This window comes from Vulpes vulpes, chromosome 3 (assembly GCF_048418805.1).
Source record: "Vulpes vulpes isolate BD-2025 chromosome 3, VulVul3, whole genome shotgun sequence".
Classification (NCBI taxonomy): domain Eukaryota; kingdom Metazoa; phylum Chordata; class Mammalia; order Carnivora; family Canidae; genus Vulpes; species Vulpes vulpes.
This window is the reverse complement of record NC_132782.1, coordinates 42,016,082-42,038,996: the sequence shown is the minus strand read 5'-3', so window position 1 is coordinate 42,038,996 and position 22,915 is coordinate 42,016,082. Positions and strand designations below refer to the sequence as shown.

General features: G+C 35.5%; 1 protein-coding gene across 2 annotated transcripts in view; it reads right to left on the bottom strand.

Moving 5' to 3' along the window:
* ZBBX (zinc finger B-box domain containing) overlaps nucleotides 1-22,915 on the bottom strand; it is a 113,507-nt gene that overhangs the window by 6,586 nt on the left and 84,006 nt on the right. Inside the window, exons 15-18 of one of the 2 annotated variants that reach the window (XM_072752309.1) lie at nucleotides 18,356-18,660; nucleotides 14,433-14,586; nucleotides 13,539-13,655; nucleotides 6,864-7,121 (exon numbers count right to left, since the gene is read on the bottom strand). In XM_072752309.1, coding sequence (XP_072608410.1) covers nucleotides 6,864-7,121; nucleotides 13,539-13,655; nucleotides 14,433-14,586; nucleotides 18,356-18,660 — 834 coding nt within the window. The remainder of the gene's footprint in view (nucleotides 1-6,863; nucleotides 7,122-13,538; nucleotides 13,656-14,432; nucleotides 14,587-18,355; nucleotides 18,661-22,915) is intronic. The other variant, XM_072752310.1, reaches the window with a different exon arrangement.

The following is a 22,915-nucleotide window of genomic DNA, read 5'->3' as shown; positions in this document are numbered from 1 at the left end:
GGGCTTACTATGTGCTAGACAATTAATTCTTGAGAGAGAGAGAGAGAGAAAGAGAGAGAGAGAGAGAGAGAGAGACAAAGAGAGAAAAAGAGTATGTGTGTGGAGAGAAAGAAATTTTCATAAATATATTTAATATGTAATCAAACTCAATCATTGAACAATTTTATGATAGGGCCTATTATTACTCATCCTTTATACAGAGAAACTGATGAAAAATCAGATTAAGAAAGTAACTTGCCTAATGTCATGAAGCTAGTAAGTAGTGGTTTCAAATTTCAAAACCAGGCTCCTGGCCCCAGAACCTGGCTTCCAACCACCCTGCTTTGCTGCCCTCTATCTCTTGATTCAGCGGAAAGTGGTGTCTGCAACCTGCACACCCATTCCCTGCCCTGTCCACGCACCTGCGTGCCCTGCCTGCCTGCCTCTGAAAAAGCTCTAATATCAGCCACAGCAATCTGAATGAAAGGGGAAACACTTCACTTAATGCAGTTATTTTGTCTTTTCTGCTCCCAGTTCCTTGGTACAGTTGTTTCCCATAGAACTTAGAGGAAATGGATGTACCCTAGAGCTAATGGAAAACAAGTCGGGTTTGCTGTTCTCAAAAATTTAGCTTTCACAGGGATGTGAACACATTTACATTTGTATAAGAGTCAAATTGTGTAGCTGTGCTTCTGTGGAACCAAACCTCATGCGGAGTTTTTCCAGGCTGCACCATGAGTAGTGAAATGTGGGTGGAATTTTTCTGCCCATTGATGCTAAACAGAATACAAAAGTCTTGTACAGAAACAGTGAGTTTTCTAGAATAGCGGCTGATTACACCACAGCATCTGTCACCTCACACTGACTGTTGGGTTGATTCAGCTGATGTGCTACCCTCTTCCTTCTTCAGCTCCAGGTGAATGTCTCTAAAGCTGTGCACTCATCCAAAGCCAATCTTCCCAAATAGAAAGAGAGCTATTCATGGGTCAAGTGTGTGTAAGTGATTTCGTTCTGCTCTTGGACCACCAGAAAAGCCCTGGCAGTTCATAGGGTACACAGTATGTGCTTGCTTTTGTATATGGAAAGTTACATATTCTAGTGAAAATACTGGTGTTGGCATATGAGAAGATGAGTGGCCTGGGGAAAAGTGAAGTACGTAAGTACAAAAGTGATAAAGGAAATAGGAAAGCTTAGTGGTTAGAAACAACCACAAGAGACTACTGCTTATTAAGTGCTGTGTATCTATAAATGATTATAGATAATGGAATTTACCAATTTATCAAAATAAGAAACGTTTCATTTTATGATTAAAAATTGTGTGGTTATCCTTTTTAGATCCAGTTCAAGCCTGTCATGCTTCATTTTGGAATTGGTCTTTAAGTGAGAATTACCTCCAAGGAGAGTTACATTTGATTTTTAGTATTTTAGAGTAAGGCAAATGGACGATGGATATAGATGAATCATAGACTCTCATTCTCCAACCCATGATGAAATGAATAGAAAAAGAAGAAAAATTAAAGTAAAATCAAATCACAAAGGGATCAAACAAAGAAAGGGATACAAGTGCACACAATAAACTTTGACAAAGGGCAACCAAAGAAATAAACAGAAGATTCATTGAGGTGTAGCTGTGTGCTACCACTGCCCACTCACTTCCCTCCTCACCTAATACCCACACCAAACTAGTAACAGGAAAATGAGAGTCATCTAAATCTCACCAATACACACCAATTTGGAGAAAAGCAGGGGAAGGGGAAGTAAGAATAAATTATTTGAAATATTTTTAAAGCCTGTAAGTACCCACTATAAGACCTTAGCAGATGAAAGAAAATTACAAAACTGCAGGTGTCCCCATAGGGACAGACAGATTTGAAACCAGGTACAATTAAGTTTAATATAATCAGGAAGACTCGAGAGGCCAGGCCCTTCAACAAAGGAGTATGAGTTCCCCAGTCCTTCAACTATCCTCTCATGCCTCTGTGCTGGCAAGACATAGAAAACAATGCAATAACCAATCCACAAATAGTAGCTCCAAAGAAAAGATTGTCACATCACAGGTGCAGAGGTGCATTTTAGGGAAAATGTAGTCTCACTAAGATCAGAAAAGACCAAGCATGTGAGCAAAGCTACCCACAGTGAGTATAAACGAGGAAGACACAAAGAAAAGACAACAACTGTCTATGCAAACTCGAATCCAAGAATCCATAACATGCAAAGAATAATTAAATAAAAGATAAATCTAGTTAGTAGAAAACAGATCAAGATCATAAGAAAATTCCCCATGAGTCCTTTGACTACTAAAAAAATAATGAAAACGATGTTTTAAAAGAGTGTACCACTGTGAGAAGCCAGCCCAACACGGTGGTATAGAAGATTCTGAACTCACCTCCTCCCATGGACACACTTAATCTATACCTACATACAGAGCAATTCCTTCTGAAGAAGAACTAAGGGCTGAATGAATGGCTTTTGCACAATAAATGAGAAAGCACACAAGGAAGGGTAAGAGATGGAGACACAGTAATGAAGGAAATCCCATCCCCAGAGTGGCAACCTGCAGTGGAGAGGCATATATCACCGAGGGGCCCATGCACAGACTCTTTCATCCTAGGATACAAAGAAAAAATAGTGATTTAAAGGGAAATTGGACTATAAGTAAAGGAAACCTATTAACTAACCATAGAGCACCTGAAAAGTGGTGGGAACTACTAGAAATCACTCTGGGGGCAGCCCGGGTGGCTCAGCGGTTTAGCGCCTGCCTCCAGCCCAGGGCATGATCCTGGAGACCCAGGATCTAGTTCCACATCAGCCTCCCTGCATGGAGCCTGTTTCTCCCTCTGCCTGTGTCTCTGCCTCTCTCTCTCTCTCTCTCTCTCTCTCTCTCTCTCATAAATAAATAAATAAAATCTTTAAAAAAAAAGAAATCACTTTGGGGTTGGAAACACTAACAAAAGCCACTTTTTTATGTTCTTCCTCCACCTTGATAGCACAGACAAAAGCAGAAACCAGGTACTACAGTTGGCCTGCTAGGGCTGACCCAACAAGCTCCGGGCCCTAGTTTAGAATAGTATCAATTTCTTCAAGACAACCCCAGCATGGTACACCCTGGGCCAATCCCACTCATGGGTACAGAAGGAATGCACCTCAACATAAAAAGACATATGACAAATGTAAAGCTAATATTATACTCAATTATGAAAAGCTGAAAACCTTTCCTCTAAGATCAGGGATAAGACAAGGATGCTTACTTTCACCACTTTTATTGAACTTCCATGTTTTGTTCAATATATCCAATATCAGAAGTCCTAGCCACAGCAATTAGGCAAGAAAAATGGAAAAAAGGCACCAAAATTGGAAAGAAAGAAGTAAAATCATCAGTATTTGCAGAAGGCATAACATTGTATACAGAAAAACCAAGACTCCACCAGAAAACTGTAAGAACTAATAAATGGATTCAGTAAAGTCACAGGATACAAAATTAACATACAGAAATCAGTTGCATTTCTATACACTACTAATAAGGTATCACAAAGAGAAATCAAGAAAACAGTCCAATTTACAACTGCATCAAAAAGAATAAAATATCTAGAAATAAATTTAAGGAGGTGAAAGACCTATGCTCTAGAAACTATAAAATACTGATGTAAGAAATAGAAAACAACATAAATAAATGGAAATATACAATGCACTCCTGGATTGGAAGAATAAATATTGTTATCATGTCCATTCTTCCCAAAGCAATCCAAAGATTCATTGCAAATTCCATCTAATACCAATGGCATATTTTACAAAGCCAGACCAAAGAATCCTAAAATTTGTATGGAACCAGAAAAGATCCCAGAGAGTCTCTTCAATAAACGGTGCTGGGAAAACTGACAGCTACATACAGAAGAATGAAATTATACCACTGTCTTATACCAGAAATAAAAATGAGAGACTCCTAACTCTGAGAAACGAACTAGGGGTGGTGGAAGGGGAGGTGGGCAGGGGGTGGAGGGTGACTGGGTGATGGGCACTGAGGGGGGCACCTGATGGGATGAGCACTGGGTGTTATTCTACATGTTGGCAAATTGAACACCAATAAAAAATAAATTTATTAAAAAAATAAAATAAACCAGATCTTAAGAAATAAAAAAATATCAATAAATATAAAAATATCTTTAAAAAATAAGTTCAAAATGGGTTAAAGACCTGAGTATCCACCAATATATGAATGGATAAAGATATGAGATATACAGACACATACAGACACACACACACACACACACACATCAGAATATTACTGAGCCATTTTAAAAAAAGAATGAAATCTTGCCATTTGTAAAAACATGGATGGACCTAGAGAATATTATGCTGAGTAAATAAGTGAGCGAAAAACAACACAGTATAATTTCACTTATATGTGGAATCTTAAAAAATGAACAAATAAACACATAAAACAGAAACAGTTTCATAGATATAGGAAACAAACTGTTGGTTACCAGAGTGGGAAGGAATGGGGGGGGGGGGTAATGAGCAAAACAAGTGAAGGGGATTAAGAGATACAAACTTCCAGTTATAAAATAAATAAGTCGTGGGGATATAATGTACTGCATAAGGGATGTAGTCAATAATATTGTGATAACTATGTGTGGTGACACATGGTAAGTAGACTTACCATGGGGATTATTTCATAACGTATAAACATACTAATCACTCTTACATACACCTAAAATTAATAGGATATCATATGTCAATTATACTTCAATGAAAAAATAATTAAAGAGTAAAAACTAATCTCAAAGATCAAACAATAGCATGTCAGACATGAAAATTTTTTTTCAATGGTCACCTGTTCCTGGATTGGATTCTGTACCAAAAGAAATCCCAATTATAATAACACTTTTGAGACAAATTTTAAAAATTAGATATGCACTGTGGATTAGAGAATCACATTGTATCAATGTTAAATTTCCTGATTTCGATTACTGTATTACGATCCTTGAGAGAATGGCCTTGTTCCTGGGTAATACACACTGAACTATTTGTTTGATCAAGAGTCATAATGTTTATAACTTCCTCTCAAATGGTTCACAAGAAGAGCAGTGTGTGTGTGTGTGTGTGTGTGTGTGTGTGTGTGTGTGTGTGTTAATACCCCAGCAGGGAAAAGACAAACAGGTAGTGAACTGGGCAAAGAGTATACAGGAGTTCCTTGTACTTTCTTACATTATTGTAAATTTTCTATAAATTTGAAATATAGCAAGTAAAAATTTACCCCCCAAAATCAAAGCAATATGTTTAGAGAGCTAATTTATTAATTCAATCAATTATTTACGAAATCAATCAATAAAGAATGGACTATAACTATAGCTGGAAATTAAACTTACAACACAGAACACAAGCTTAAGATAAAGTAGCAAATGCAAAAGAAAATAAAATCTGGTCAAAATAGTTGAAGAAAATATAAGTAAATACATTGTACAAAGAAGATCCAACATAGACAAAATAGGTTTGTCAGCAGGAGAAAGCCAAATGGAACAGAAAAGCAATTCAAACATACAACAGCAGAAAATTTCTCTGAAAATAAGGAGCGATTTATTCTAGACAGAAAGAAAGCCGTGTACTTTACGAAATGCTGGATTATTGATATTGAAACACATTCCTGGTCCCGTTATTGAATTTCAAAGATTATGAAAAAAATTCTTCAAATACCTAGTCAGGAAAGAAGCCTGTCACATGCGAGAGTGAAGTAAAAAAAAATAAAAAAATAAAAAAAATAAATCATGGTGACCTCAGACTACTTTATTTATATCAGACCCCAAAAAGCAAAGAATCAGTATGTACAAGGCTTACAAGTAGAATGACCCCAGGAAATTACCCTCATCTGATTTGCCTTTGAAATATAAAGGAAGCATGCATTCTCAAACATGAAAGAACTCAAGCAATAGAGGCACCCATGAGCGCTACCTGGGGAGAAAACTATTCGACAATTAAATTTAACTAAGCAAAAGTTAAAAGGAAAAACTGTGCTAAAGTATTAACTAGCATCAAAACTCAGAGACAGAAGACAGTGGAGAAATCTCTACTAAGTGAAGAGGAAAAAAAAAATGTGATCCACTAAATTAATCTAGCTAACTTGCCAATCAACTATAAAGATGAAACAGGCATTCTCAAGAATTCCACAATCAGCTGGCCGCTATCAAATGCATGAACAACTTTCTGATGAAAATTAAGAGGACTGGTTCCTCTGAGGTCTGTTACTGAACCAGACCCTTGTATGGTCAAGGATATGGTTATGATTTGCTAGATTGCAACCACTGAGGTTTAGGAAAGTGAATGCATAAGCATAATTGTCCTTAAACTAGTCTGCCAACCAGCAGCGTTGACATCAACTGGGTACTTGTCAGATGCGCAGAATCCTGGGCCCCACCCCAGAATCTGCATTTTAACAAGATTCCCAGGGCATTTGTATACACACATTGAAACTTGACAAATACTGCTTTAAAAGTCTAACAGCTCAATTCCCCAAAAAAGATATCGGGCACTGGCTTACATAAAGCTACAGAGATTAGCCACTCAGCAGGTTTGTAAAAAGGAGAAAACAATTATTTTTTTGTCCATGTGACATTCCTTATGATACATTAACTGTGTATTATGTAGGCTATGGGGGTCATCTCTATTGTGGACATCCATATATTTATTATTATTATTATTATTATTATTAATTTTCATACATTTTATAACATCCTCAGGGTGAGGTCAGAGGACATCCAAGGAAACAATTACAAAGTTGGTGATTAAATAAGGGAAAGGAAAGTCTTGTTTTCTTGGAGTGTGACATGAAAAATCAAGCAGAAGGCAGAGTTATCACTGTCTATAGTAAAAAAAAAAAAAAAAAGCATTACCTGCAAGATTTCTCAGCATACTTAATTCTTTTTCCAAACTTTCTAAAGCTTGCTGATCAGCAGTGCCATCTAAGAAAGGCTCGTTGTGGTCAGTAATATCAATATATTCAATTTCTGAAATTTCAGAAGCAGCTCTAGATAATGATCGAGCAGCTGCACTTCTTGATCGAGGATGGGAGGAGACAAGGCAGCTGGAACTTTTTTTAACAGAGCTGGAAAGGGGTAAATTTGCTGTTGAAGGTCTCTGTGGTATCTGGCCTAAAATGAAAAATAAACAATTTTTAAATGAACTTATTTTAAAAAATTGTGAATGAATGCTTAAAGATACAAAATACTAGCCCCCTAAACCTAGAGCAGTTAACGTCGTACAACAGAGTTTAAGAGAAAGTAGATTTCAGATTATCATGCATTCTGGTTTACCACAACATTTTAATCTCAAATTACATTCCCTATACCATAAAGGACACTTCCAGGTTATTTTTTTCCTACATTCTACATTTCTACATTCAGAAAAAGACAAGCTAATTTTAATATTAACTAAAGCAAAAACAACTGTAAACCAAGTTAATTCCAGAACAATTCAATGTCTAAGCTTTTTCCCCCAATGTCCAATCTTCTAATCTATTCCCTAACCATCCCAAACTGTGTTGTGTTTCTTAAATTCTAGGATAACTGTATGGTGCCACTTCCTAGTGAATTTTATTTGATGCTGTATAGCATTCTTCTATTAAAACAAATATGAAGACAAAATACTAGTATGCACAATCTTTTAGAAAAACACAGGCTTTGAAAAAATTGAGATCATATTTATAGTTTTCCCAAATATGAGTTCACTTTCTGCTGCTTTATTAGGGCACTTCAGTGGAAAAGTTCCAGAAACATAGACCTAACTCAGGTTATTACTTTGTTACATAAAGACAGCCACAACTTTGTCTTGGCCTATTTCAAGGTTGATTTAGTTGGTTTCTTCAACATGTGTGTTTTTTTCATAGTAGGAAAAAAAAATCCCTTCAAATCTTACACTAACACAAAATAACTATATCTATCTATCTATCTATCTATCTATCTATCTATCATCATCTATCCATCATCTATCTATCTATCATCATCTATCCATCATCTATCTATCTATCTATCATCATCTATCCATCATCTATCTATCTATCTATCTATCATCTATCATCTATCTATCTATCTATCTATCTATCTATCTATCATCTATCTATCTATCTATCTATCTATCTATCTATCTATGGATACATATATCTATCTTTTGGTACTGCTCACAAGATTCTTTAATGAAGGCCAAGGGAATATTCAAAGCACAAAATTAGAAATTCGTAGTGCAGGTATATTTTATTATTTACTAAATTATTCTGTTTTAGATAAATATATTTATATTAAATATAAATAATTTATAAGATAATCTCGTATTCCCTTAACACAAATTGGCTTTGTGCAAAATATTGGATACATTAAAGAAGTGCTATTTTTGATATCATCAAAATCATAATTTGAACATACGCCATTATAATATTATGCCCACCCAACTCGAAGGAAACTGTGAGATTCAGTAAAGTAACTACAGGTAGTTGTCTTGTATTAGACATTTAATGACTACTGGGTTTGTCCTTTTTTTCAACTTAAAAATCTACTTTGATTGTAACTAGTACCCTAAGAAACATCCTAATGCAGTATGTAATTATTTAAGCAATTAAAACTGACTAAGGTAAGTCCCAAGGGCACCAGTTTTAATGAACATTTCAGAAATCAATTTTGAAAACATTTTTTGTTGGAATGAAATTATGAATAAATTAAAATAAGATTCTGACCCTTTTGTCTATGTGCACAGAGACAATTAGAAAGAAAAATTATTGACAAAAATGTGTCTATGTTTTAGGACATATAAATGTAAATATTCCTATGGATTTCTTTAATGACTCGAATTTGGAAATAATTCCCCCCCTTTACCTGTAATACACAAAAGTACATCAGATATAAAATACTCAAATACATAAAAATACATAATACACAAAAAAGCAACCTTGCCATTCCTACATAGTAAGGCTGTGGTCGGAACAGCCATCGTGGAAGCACGGGTCAAGGAGTCTAATAGAAATTCGACCGTATGAATGGAAACTTCTGTATCTATGTAGAAAATGATACCCTCCCATTTCTATTGTGCTATGTCCCAGCGAAGTAAAACTCCGAGTAATGCAGAACTCTGATTAAAATAAAACAAGTGGAAGGTGTTATGAGGAAGAACTGGACGTCTGCCAACACAGGCAAATATGAGTTGAGAAAAATTTAACATAATATAGATGCCCTTCAGAAGATTCAGAAAAGCAAAAACACTTGCCAAACTCTTGTGACAACATCTGTTTGCCACAGTATTAGAGGTTAATTGATCCCAACTGAGAAAAAAAAAAAAAAGTATACTTGGGGGTGGGGCAGATGTATGCTCAGCACGCAGCAAACAGATAGGCCATCTTTTTTATTGAAAATATATGTAAAGTGTAATTTAAAGTACCTAAAACATAGAAAGAGACAGAAGATGCTTCAATCTGGTCCTTCATCTTATTTATTTATTTAGTTTATTTAGGTGAATATATCATTCTCTCTATAAGCTAATTAATGTAGAAACTCATTAATGTTATTGGTGGGGTTAAGATGTGAAACACCGCTAAAACTGACATTAATGAAGAATTCCATGATCAAAGGGAGCATTTCATAATTTTTTAAAAGTCCAGTTTGTAAGATTATAAGCTTAAGAAATTCCTTTTGGAGTAACTTGTGCCACTACTGGCGGTGTAATCTTAGGAAATTACAGATTAGCTTTGACCATAATTATACTCTAAAAATAACTAAAGAAATTATCCTTGGTATTAGCTAAAAAATATATGCCTTATGACTACTGAGACCATATCAGATATTGGTAAGATAAAAGAGAAGGGCACTTTCTGCTTTATTAGTGGGTGTAAGAATGCTGACAAGGATGTAAAAATATGAATCACTCACTGAATAGTACTTAGTACAATAATTTTTATTGCTGGTCTACATAAAAACATTAGAACTGGATGAAACATCAGTAGAGCAACATGCTTTTTGCACAATGTTTCAATAACAAGTAACATCTGATCAAAGGAGCCACTATTTTATTCCTGAATAAAGGTTGCAAAACATCATTGTCTTTTGAGATTCTTGTTCTACTTTGTAAATTACTAAGCATTTATACATAAAAAATAAAAATGTATTTTCTAAGCGTTCTGAAGATACATATGAACATTTTATTTAGCAGCATAGGGTTAGTAGAAAGGCGGCTAAAGTGGGAAGTACTCCACCAGATTAGAAATCACCCTGTGACCTGAAGCATTCATATTCATATTCACCTACAAAATTTAGGAGTAATTTAGGAGTTGAACAGATTAGTATCTTTTTTTTTTTTTTTAATTAACTTTTATTGGTGTTCAAGTATCTTAAATCCCTTCCAACTCTGAGAGCTTATGAATTGAAATACCCAATCCAATTAGATTATAAAATCATTTGTCAAATTCTAAAACTCTCAGGCACTGTGTCAGGATCAGGGTACTCAAAAGTGAATGGGACATGGCCCCTTCCCTCAATGTACTCCAAACTAAACCACAGTCCTGCTCTCCTGCTTCACTCCTTTAGACATGCTTGCTAGGGGCTGACAAGATGCCAGGCTATGTTCCATCACTGAGGACACAACAAAGAAGAGGACAGGCTAGGTCCTTGCTTTCTTTCCAACCAAGTGTAGGATGAGCAGAAAATAAACAAGTAAAATAATATCATCTAGTAATAGGTTATAGGAGAGGGACAAAAAAAAAGGTAAATGTGATTAGGGGGTCTCAAGAGGCTGGCACTAGGTAGGGTGGTTTCAGAAGGCCTCTAAGGAGGTAGCAGTTGGGCTGAGATGGATAAATTGGAAAGAATCAATCATATGAAAAGGGTATGAAGAGGGAGAAAGAGGCTACAGACCATCCCAGGATAGATGGAAGAGCAAATTCTAAAGGTAACAAGCAAAAGAGAGTGTGTGGCCTGTGCAAAAAAAAAAGAAGCCAGCATAGCTGCACTCTGGGAGAGGATGCAGTTGGGCCAGGCCAGGCCAACTCAGTACTGCTGTGTGATGTCTGGTAAGAAACATTTTTTTTCTGCCTTCTATAAGAAGCTATAAAATGCTTTTAAGCAGGAGATTGATAAGATGCAATTTATGTTTTAAGTTTACAGAAAATATGATTAGTTCCCTGTGAACTATACACGATTTTATGACTCTAGAAACAATTCACTCACTGACTATGAACAGTAGGATTTGATGGAAATCGGTTATAGAAACTTGTTTTCAGAAAAGGCAAAAAGTGAAACTGAGAGACAAATGAGAGATGATGGACAAGTGGCTTGGGCTCATCTTGGGCAATAAAGGTAGAGGTGGTCAGATTTGGGATCAATATTCGAGCTGAGATCAGCAGGCTCCAGGGATGACTTGGCTGCAGTGGCTAAGAAAGAGGCAAGATGGATCCTGGTTTAAAGACTTACCGATGTTTGCATGGTTGTTCACAGATAGGAAGACAGGGCGGGTGAGCAGGAGGTTTGGGCAGGGGTTGGGGACGATCAATGGGCTTCCTGCTACACACACAGCTGCATTTCATAGCTATTGTGTTTTTACAGTCACAAACTTAAAAATCTTACTGAATAATTCCTTTAGATATTAGCATCAGTTCAGAATATTAGATTTTGGTAACTTGATGCATAGTCAGAAAATTGTTATTTTTATTTCAGGCTATGGCTTCTGTTCAGAAAGTCATTTCCCTCTGCCCCTAACTGGTAAATCGTATTAATTCTTTAAGACCCAGCTGAAATGTCACTTGGCTCTAACACCTTGGTGATCTACACTTTTCAATGGCAAAGCAATCACTTTACCGTCTCCGTTTCTAAAAAAGACTCCACATGTACCTACCTCTATTATAACTGATCACATGTGCTACTATTGTCAGTCACCAAACGTATGTTACTCACAGTCCTTTTATAGAATGTTTACTTTATTTGGGGTAATTTATGTGTTTATGTATCTATACAGCAGTTTTCCCTAGGTATGATTTTTGGATGGTCTACAGCAGCATTCCATGGAATTATTGATAAAATAAATGCAAATTCCTAGACCCTATCTCAGCTTAAATAAGTAGGAATCTTAAGAGTGAGGTAGAGAAATTCCCATTACAACAGGTTTCCCACGTGAATACGGTCATACAAAGGTTTGAAAACCTTTATACCAGACTAAGCTCTTGGAATACGTGGACGAGGGTTTATTTTGTATCACCAGTGTCTGGCAGTGCCTGGCCTACAGTAGATGTTCCTACACATGTTTTTTATAGTAAATTATTGATTTCAACTGGTCACTCCAAATTGATTCTTAAAAGCATTTGGCTCCTTATTCATAAATATCTGTCTCAGTAACAAATTTCTCATAGCATGCATAGGAATTTGTTTTCAGCAATATATGGTAACTTAAAACAGTTCTCAGAAGGAAGCAACCAGGAGTTTGAAGCTGCTTGAGACTTTGATGTAAGAATAGGTACCTAACTATAGAGCCAAAAAACACTGATCATAAAAGGATGGTTTTTACACTAAAAAGGCATTCTAAATCTGACAGATTCTCAACATAAATGCATATGAAAGGGATCTCAGCTAGCCAAGGAGTTTTAATCATAGGATTTAGAGCAAGAGAGACATATAAATTTTGCACATTTGGATAAACCATAGGTAATTAAATCTCTGGCTTACAGATAGCCCTCAGATGAAGGCAAATAACCCCTTTTGGTAAGTGTTCCTCCTAAACCTGTGAGCTTCCGGAGATCAGGGAACATGACTTATGCAACTCTTTTCCTTCAGAACCCCAGCATCATGCCGACATACTCAACACATGTCTGTTGAACTGCCTTAATTCATCAATCATCTACAGCAACTTCCCGTGAAATTCAGCATAAAGGAAATATACTGTAGCAAGTGTTAGTGGATAATAATAATAATGACCTAAAATAAAACTACTGGTTTTAACGATGTCAAAATTCTCTGCTTAATCTCCCTAGGAAAATACTACAGTGAGATTCAACATGTCAAAAGACTTAACCTATAGACAATCTTATTTTGGTTAGAGAATGGAGTTAATGAATTTAAATGGAGATTTTAGGGTTAATGCAATTGGCACTGGATGTAGAACAGAGGTGTCTCAACCATGGCTACAAGCAGCAATCCTAACCTAAACCATTCCTTCCACAAATGGCTATGTCTGATCACAATTTGAACCAAGTGGATGACATGAAAAATCTAGTACAAATGCACTATTTCCTGAGAGTGTAATAAAACGATCTTTTATAAGATCGTTTAAAATATATACCATACCCTGAGCTACATTAAAAAAAAAAAACTTTCACTAATACAATGTTGTAAAAATAACTAAGACTTAACTCATGTTTTTGAGAAAAATATGACTAAACTCGGTTTTGGAGAAAAATGTCAGGTAACCTGTTAAAATCTGAAAAAGTTCATATTATGAAACTGCAAAAACTAATTTTCAGGTACCTAGTAAACTGCTCAGAGACAAACTAAAAAACACAGTGAGTCATCTGTACGGCACTGTGGCCTTTCAGCTGATCTTACCCATCTTCTGCTCTGTTCTACTCATTGATGGGTTCTGGGCACTCTGCAGAACACCCAAGGCAACTGCATTATCAGCAAATGCACTTACGCTATGGTCTGGCATCCACTCTCCATCTCCTGAAATGGAAAAATGGTAAACTAATTTAAACCTTAAAAAGGAGAGAAATCCATGTTATTGCTTTATTTATTGTCTTACTGGATAATGTTTAGCTAGATAAGGACCACTTATAATGGTGAGGCTTATATATTACAAAAGACAAAAATCTCATGATTATACGTAAGAAAAGCATTAGATTTGCATAGCATGATAAAAAGAAATAAGTAAACTCTGAATTGCAAAGATATTACGGCACACATCTGAATAAAAACAAATATTTTTTTCAAATATATAATATAACACAAAGTATAATAGTTTGTACGTGAATAAACACATCTGAATACACAGGAGTCCTGAGAATATAGGTGACAGCATGACCTAACTTTCAGAAGGAAATTACAGCTATATCTCAAAAATCTCACAGATCCTGAGAATCTGAGATTTGCTTTTAAGATGGTATTTAAGAATCATCATGCGCTACTTACCAGTTAATTAAGTGATTCAAAGAATTTCTGCCACAATTTAGTAAAGGCTACATTTCTAAATTCTAAAAATAATCTCGCCTCAGTCTCATTACAGTTATGTTCTCTCACATTCTGAGAGTGGCCTCAAATATAAATATATGGCAACTCACACAGGGTTAATAATTTCAGCTGGAGAAGAAGAAAAAGACTTTATTCATTGAACAGAATTCCCCAGTATTTCCTAAAATGAGAGGATGAACTGTTTAAAAAAAAAAAATGCCAGAAAATTGTTAGGTTGGTTCACAGGCCATCTGATTTTGTGTCTGAATTTACCTGCAATTGTAATCCTAGTACTGGAATAGCTGCATCCTAAGCTATGAGAAGGAAGTAAGTTGAGTCTTTCATTGTTATCAAAAACAAAGAATCTTTCAAGTCCTTGATATTGTTCAGTTATAGGCTTACTTCTGAGGGCTATTTCTTGTAACAACTAGGAAACAAAATATTCAACAAAATTAAGTTTATCTCATCAAAACAAAGCAGCACATTCATTCATTGAGCACCTATTATGTTCTTGGCACTAATTCTGCCCTCGTCAAATTTAGGTTCTAATGGCGAAGACATAGACGATAATGCAACACTTATATATAGTAAGATTAGAAAAATATATAAACTGCAGTTATAGTAATTATCCAAAAGTTGCCATTGATTCGAGGAGGACGGAAGTTCACCAAACAAGTTCTCCTTCCTCCCTTCTTTTATTTTCTTCCCTTCAGTGTCTTTGCATATGAGTTACTCTGGAAAACAGAGTCTCCCTTATGTGCTGTGCTTTTGAATTAGTACCTTTGCCGATACATAAACTAATTTCAAAGATGAAAACAGAATACCAAGGAGAATAAATGTGGTCATAGACAAAACCCAAGTTAACGAAATACTCATCATGAAGCAAATATACATGTAATAAATTGAGGCAAGAGCAAACTATGCGATTTGAGAAGTTCATAATGATTAGAAACTAGCAGGACTAGGTTCTGGCTGACTTCAAGGCTAGGTTTATATCCCCACCCTCTGAATTCATTTTGCCATATGCTTTCATCCTAGGAAAGAATATTAATGGGATTAAAACATACATGAGTCTAGGAAGAAAGAACCAGATTAGAGATTCAGAAGTGAGAGCTCTAGATGGGCTTAAGACATAATCAGAGTGCTCTCAGCATTTAACAGTTCCCTAATGGATTGAATATACCCAAATGCAGTCTGTTTCAAGTCACTAAATAAACAACACAAAAATTATTATAACTCAATTCAAATTTATGTCATATAAATGATAAAATGTTACAAAATAAAGCTAGTGACCAATAAAGCACCTCCTTCAAAGACAAGTCCAAGTTGGCTCTACTCAGGGCATCTTCACTGGCTGTCCCAGACACTGATTATCAATTTACAGCACCTCCTCAATTCTAGTGAAGCTCTTATGTGGATTAGACAACTGCAGATCTGGAACTTGCTTTTTGTTTGGTTTTTTTTAGGTGTCAGTTGAGAGATAAGAACAAAGAAGGTGGATTGGTTTGTTTCCCAAAGTTAACTGCTGGTGGTTTCAGATCCAAAATCAAGAGTCCCTAACTAGTCCATGGTCCTCCTGGCACCTGACCCTACCCCACTGCGGCTGCTCTACAGCTTGGTACTTAATTTCATAGTCTCCACCTTGATAAAGGACTCAGTTTCTGAAAACTGAAGTGTAAAATGAACTATTGTGCACTCAAGTGAAAGTCAAGTAATTCTACTGCTAAAAATTGCCCCTACTGCTTACTTCTAAATTTTCTACTGCAGCAAAATAGATTTTTAAGTAGTCTCTGCTCAAGGAATGACTTCCACTAGCACAGGAGGAGAATAAAGACAGTTCAGGTCTAGTCATCACGGATGAAAACAGAGTAGATTCTATAAAGCACCATTCTCTATGACATAACCACTTACCATTTTTTTTTTACAGTAGTAGTATAAGGAATCAAAATATGGTTAGATTTGTAACATTTCAATTTTAATTATGAAATACTTTAGATATGTAGATATGTATTACATATAACATGACTTGATCACACAATTGAGTATCAATAATTTAAAATATTTGCTTCAGGGGGCCTGGTTGAACATCTGACTCTCGGTTTTGGCTCAGGTCATGATGTCATGGTGTAGCAGGATCAAGCCCTGTGTCGAGCTCCACGCTCAGTGTGGAGTGTGCTTCAGATTTTCTCTCCCTCTGCCTCTCCCCACCATATAAATAAAAATCTTTAAAAAAATATTTGCTTCAGATATCCATACCAAAAAAAATTAGTCTTTAGAGCTAATTTTATTATTGTTCTGAAGTGGACATAGTCTACTCCAATGCATATTTTGATTATTAATATATCTAAATGTGTCCATAAAAAGTTATAATTGGCTTAAATATTTCCAAAAATACTGACCTATCTCTATGTGTCCTTTTACGTTTAAATTTTCACGTCATATTTTTGAGATGTATCCATATAAGCAAAAACAGTTCTATTTCAATCATTTTAGCTGCTAGATTGCCTTCCATTATGCAAATTACAGATTACATATCCGTGAGTTCTGGCCAAATGTTTTGTATTAGGTTACAGAAGAGAATATCTCCTCCTAGGGCACAGGTCAAGCAGGTTTGCACCCGGTATAAAAGAATTGGGGCCCATATGCTCAGAATTCTCCTCCCATAATACGACACTGAATGTGTAGGTTGTCACACAGCCTTCTTCATAATGCCATATGGAAATTGGAAAATTAGAGTTCTGTTTGCAGAAATTCATTCTGTGATTGTTTTCTTCACTGAGAGGAAGAAGAGTTCATCTGCAATGAGGCTTTATTTTTGAGATCTATTATCAGCTAAATTGTAAGAATGCCTTCTAGAAGGGATTGGATTTCTTCTGGAAGACACATTAAGGTATCAATAGATATGGATTAAAATTAATGTGAATTTGGGGCACCTGAGTGGCTCATTCGGTTAAGCATCTGCCTTTGGCTCATCATGATCCCAGGGTCCCAGAATGGAGCCCCATTTCAGGCTCCCTCCTCAATGGGGAGCCTGCTTCTCCCTCTGCCTCTGCCTGCAGCTTCCCCTGCTTGTTCTCTCTCATTTTCTCTCTCTGTCAAATAAATGAATAAAATCTTAATATATGTGTGTGTGTGTGTGTGTGTGTGTGTGTGTGTGTGTGTGTGAATTTGTTTGCTTGGAGTTTCTAGGCAAGAAACGTGTATTTAAACTATAAACCTATGTTACATGAAAGCCCAAGTTTTCCATTTTTCAGGTAATATATTTTATTGAGCTGGCCCAGATCCTCTGCAGAAACCAGTTTCTCTTTATCTTGCTGTATCTGTGAATGTGTCTCCCAGGGTATTCCTTTAGTGACTGAGAGGACGTCTAGGGAACAAGTTTCTACAAAGGTCTCAGGTCCAATTTTGCACTTCAAAAAGGAAGAAGACCCATGACAAAGTGGGCACAAATCCAGTCCCCCAAGCAGAAGTAGTAGTGGCTCAAAATCCATTCTTCTATGTTTTTGGTCCCACCTTCACCTTAGGCATCAAGGAGATTCATTTTGAATGACTTTGAAGGGCTGCTAAAATATTTGACTTGCCTAATTTCCAAAAAAATGTATTAGGTAATCAAGATTACCTAAGATTTTTAATATATAGAACAGATATTCAAATATACTTTCAAAACTTGGCATTAATGCAACAATGAGCTACTTTACTTTTTCTCTAAGATGAAATGAAAACTATACCCTATCTCTTTATTAGCCATGTTTCTGAAGGAATTGCCTTTAAAACCTTATACTTACATTAAGCCACAAAGACTGGTTCTATCTACATATCTGCACTTATTTCATTTTAACCAGTGGCTATACAGTAAAAAGCTAGAAAGGATTTATTATATTAAATTATTCATAATAATAAATTTCATTTAGAAAAGTAACAGCTCTCTTACCATGGTACATGAGGTGGGCCTTAAAGTGTTATTTGTCACAGAAAACCGTTTGTTATAATGGCATTTACCATATTAGAATTTGTCCTGTAGGTCATTAACATTCTTTCCTATATGAGTCATTCTGCTACCATCTCATGATAATATAAAGTAGTACATTTTAACTTCAATAGGTAGTAATATTTAAGAATATATTATGTCAATATAAAATGTTTCTGTGACATTTCTTATAAAAATTTTAATATAATCAACATAATAAGAGATTTACCAGTGGTGACTCTGTAGTTTTAGAATCTTCAAAGTTTGGCCTCTCATGCAGATTGCTAAATTCCAAGGATTCTTTGATGTCCTCAGATAATTGCTCCTTAATGGAAGGTTTTTCTAAATCTATACTTGGCAAAGAATCCTTGCTCTCAAGTGATACACAGGAATCATCAGACTTTTGATTGCTTTTCATATCTATCATTTTCTCCTTGAAATTTCTTTCAAAAAAGCTGCTTTCCCCTAACTTCTCAGTGGCAGGAGAATAAACATCAGGATCCACGATGGTGTCAAATTTTGCATTTGAAGCTCCTGGTGTTGAAAACAATCATTTACAAAAGTTAAATAAGTTGATAAAACTGTCAAATAAGCCAATACTTCTGTGGTGTAAACCTTTGTCAATAAGCACTATTTTATCAACATTTTTTTACTGAGATCTCAGTGTTAAAATACTTTTACTCTGCTTATGTTTTAAATGATAATCATGATTTACTGATGTATTCAGACCTTAATGAGTTAGACTAATGGAAGGAGGTAAGATTTTATTTTGTAATTAAATCTCAAAATTGATGCACATTTTTATTTCAGCCTGTGGGTCAATTCTCACTTTCCTACATTCTCTCCTGCTCAAGTTTTACAATGGCAATTTATGAAAAATAATGCAGAGAGAACCTTATTTCCACATTTTGCCTCTTTTTCTTAGCATGCCTAGTGATGAGGTGAGGGCAAGGGGAAATCTGCAGATGAAAGAACAGTACCAGTTAGGGGCACAGAAAATGTTTAAGCTGGGACACCTGCCTCTGGAAAGCCACAAAATGAGCAAGATTATATTAGTCACTACCTCATTATGTCTGCTTTAAATAAATGAGTTGCTTTAGATCATTGGTTTTCAACCTGGGTGCACAATGGAATCATCCGAAGGTACTCTTTAAAACTGTCAGTGGATGAGCCTGACCCAAACCAATTAAATCAGATGCTGGGAATGGGTTTCAAGCACTGTTTTTTTCCACCTCCCTCCACCAAGTTCTCCAGGTGATTATACTGTGCAGCCAGATTGTGAAATATTCGTCTAAATTTTGTGAAGAATAAAAATTCTTTAACAATTTTTGCACCATATTGCAATCATTTTAAATAAAAATATGTATATCATTATCCAGATTGAATACAGCTTCATATGATTATCCCTATGCTCTTTCCAATATAAATATCTTATCTCTATAAATAGATGATATAAAATGGTAAAGGCTATGACTAAAATACTCTCCAGTGATGTAAATTCTGCGTTGCTGCCCAAAGGACTTACTCGTTGCAATCAGATGTTTGTATAGCTCGGCAATTACACATAGCATTTAGAACCTCCATTCCCAACAACTATCACCTCTTAAGTCACAGAAGTACTATGAGAAATATGGTAACTTGTACATCAGAGAAAACTTCATAAAAGCTGTTCAATTTAAGGAAACTTCCATTATAAGCTATATTTTCCTCCTAAACTTGAATAGAAATTAGTTCTTTTTTTTTTTTTTCTGGTGCAAAGAGATGCCATTTCCTATATATAAATGTCTACAACTAACCTCTGCAATATTTTTGGAAGTTTGCAAAATTCCACTATGAGGATCAATTGCTACTGAAGAGGTGACAAAGCAGCCTTTTAATAATCTTTAAAGTGTAATGCAGAAAGTATAGGCATGATCTAATTTAGTCTATTCAGGGGCACCTGGGTGGTTCAGTGGTTGAGTGTCTACTTTCGGCTCAGGTATGATCCCAGGGTCCTTGAATCGAGTCCTACATCAGGCTCCCCACAGGGAGACTGCTTCTCCCTCTGCCTGTGTCTCTGCCTCTCTCTGTGTGTCTCTCATGAATAGATAGATAAAATCTTTAAAAAAAATAATTTAGTCTATGGGACTTCATTGAAAGTCCCATTAAGTCATAAAAACCAGATGTCTTGGTTTAAGATTTAAAAATCAATTAATCTAATCTGTCACATCAACAGGCTAAAGAAGAAAAATCAGAAGATCATATCAGTAGATGCAAACCAGAAATAAAAGGGAACTTCCTCAACTTGATAAAGACAATCTATAAAAGCCTTACAGTTAATATCATACTTAATGATGATAAACCAGATGCTTTAACCCTAAAATCAGGAAAAAATTAAGGATGTCCCCCCTTCAACTCCTTTCCAACAACATACTAGAAGTCCTAGCTAATGCAATAAAACAAGAAAAGGAAATAAGTATACAGATCAGGAAGGAAGAAATAAATCTAATTCTGTCCACAGCTGACATAATTGTTTATGTACAAAATATGAAAGAACCAAAAAACCCCTGGAATTAATAAGTTATTATAGTAAGGCTGCACAATAGGAGGTCAAGATACACAGATTAATCACTTTCTTACATGCCAACATGAATAAGCAAAACTTGAAATTAATAACACAATGCCATCATCATGAAAAAAACAAAATACATAAGAATGAACCTAGCAAAATATGTATAAGGGCTATATGAGGAAAACTAGAAATCTCTGATGAAAGAAATCAAAGAACTAAATAAGAAGAGAAATAGTCCATATTCACAGATAGTTTTCCAACTTGATCATAGATTCGATGCAATCCCAATTAAAATTCCAGCAAGTTATTTAGTGGATATTGATAAACTGGTTCTAAAGTTTATACAGAGAAGCAAAAGAGCCAGAAAAGCTAACACAATAAGGAAGGAGAATAATGTCACTACACACCTTTAAGAATCACTCTACAATTACAGCAATAAAGACAATGTGGTATTGGTAAAAGTATAGTAAAACTGATCAATGCAACAGAACAGAGAATCCATAGTTAGTCCTACATAAATATAGTCAACTGATCTTTGCCAAACAGCAAAGGCAAAATGATGGAGAAAAGATATCTATGTCAACAAGTGGTGCTAGAACTGCAAATCCACATGCCCCCAAATTAATCTGGACACAGACCTTCCACCATTCACAAAAATTAACCCAAAAGAATGATAGATCTAAATGTAAAATGCAAAACTATAAAACTCTTAGAACATAAAAATCTATATGATCTTGGGTATGGTGATGACTTTTTAAGACACACACCAAGGGCAGAACCCATGATAGAAATAATTGGTAAGCTGAACTTCATTAAAATTAAAAAAAATGTTGGGAAATATCAGGAAGGGAGACAGAACATAAAGACTCCTAACTCTGGGAAACGAACTAGGGGTGGTGGAAGGGGAGGAGGGCGGGGGGTGGAGGGGAATGGGTGACGGGCACTGAGGCAGACACTTGACGGGATGAGCACTGGGTGTTTTTCTGTATGTTGGTAAATTGAACACCAATAAAAATTAATTAAAAAAATTAAAAATCTGTTCTGTAAAAGAATTGCTAAAAGAATGAGAAGATAAACCGTAGACTTAGGGAAAATAGTTCCAAAATGCATATCTGTTGAAGTACATTATCCAAAATATTAAAAAATCTAAAATCTCAACAGTAAGAAAATGGAAAGCTCAAGTAAGAAATGGGCCAATGACCTTCATATCTTCATCAAAGAAGATATGTATATGGCAATAAGCATATAAAATTATGTTCCATATCATATGCCATTAGGGAATTGCAAGTTAAAACAACAGTGGAATCCACACCACAACTTTTGGAATGACGAAAATCCAAAACACTGACAATATCATATGCTGGCAAGTATGTGGAGAACAGGAAGTCTCATGCATCGCTGGTGGGAATGCAAAATGGTACAGCCACTTTAGAAGACAGTTTGGTGATTTCCTACAAAATTAAACATATTTTTACCATGTGATCTAACAATTACAATCCTTGGTATTTACCCAAATGAGTTGAAAAGTTATGTTCAAATATATGTGGATGTTTATAGCACCTTTACTCAGAATTGCCAAAACTCAGAATCAACCAAATTGTTCTTCAATAAGTAAATGTCTAAATAAATTGTGATACGTCCAAACATGAAATATGATTCAGTACAAAAAAAAAAAAAAGGAGCCATCAAGCCATGAAAAGACATGGAGGCACCTTTAAGTGCACATTACTAAGTGAAAAAAAAAAAAGCCAGTATGAAAAGATTACATACTCTATCATTCCAGCTATGTGACATTCTGCAAAAGGCTAACCTATAAAGTAAAAAGATCAGTGGTTGCCAGGAGTTAGGAGAGAGGGAGGTAATTTAAAAGGCAGAGCACAGAGTATTTTTAGGGCACTATACAATTTTTTATGATTCTATAATGGTGGATACATGTCATTATAAATTTGTTCAAACCCACAGAATGTACAATGCCAAGATTGAACCATAATGTGAACTATGGACCTTGGGTGATAACAGTGTGTAAATCTGTTTGTTGATTGTAACAAATATACTACTCTGGTTTGGGATGTTGATAATGAGAGAAGCTATGAGTTTGTGAAAGCAGAGTGTGTATGGGAACGATCTGTATTTCCCGCTCAGTTTTGCTGTGAACCCAGAACTGCTCTAAAAAGTAAAGTCTATTTACATAAATCAAGTATCTTTAAAGTAACACTCAATGGGTATTTATATTCAGCA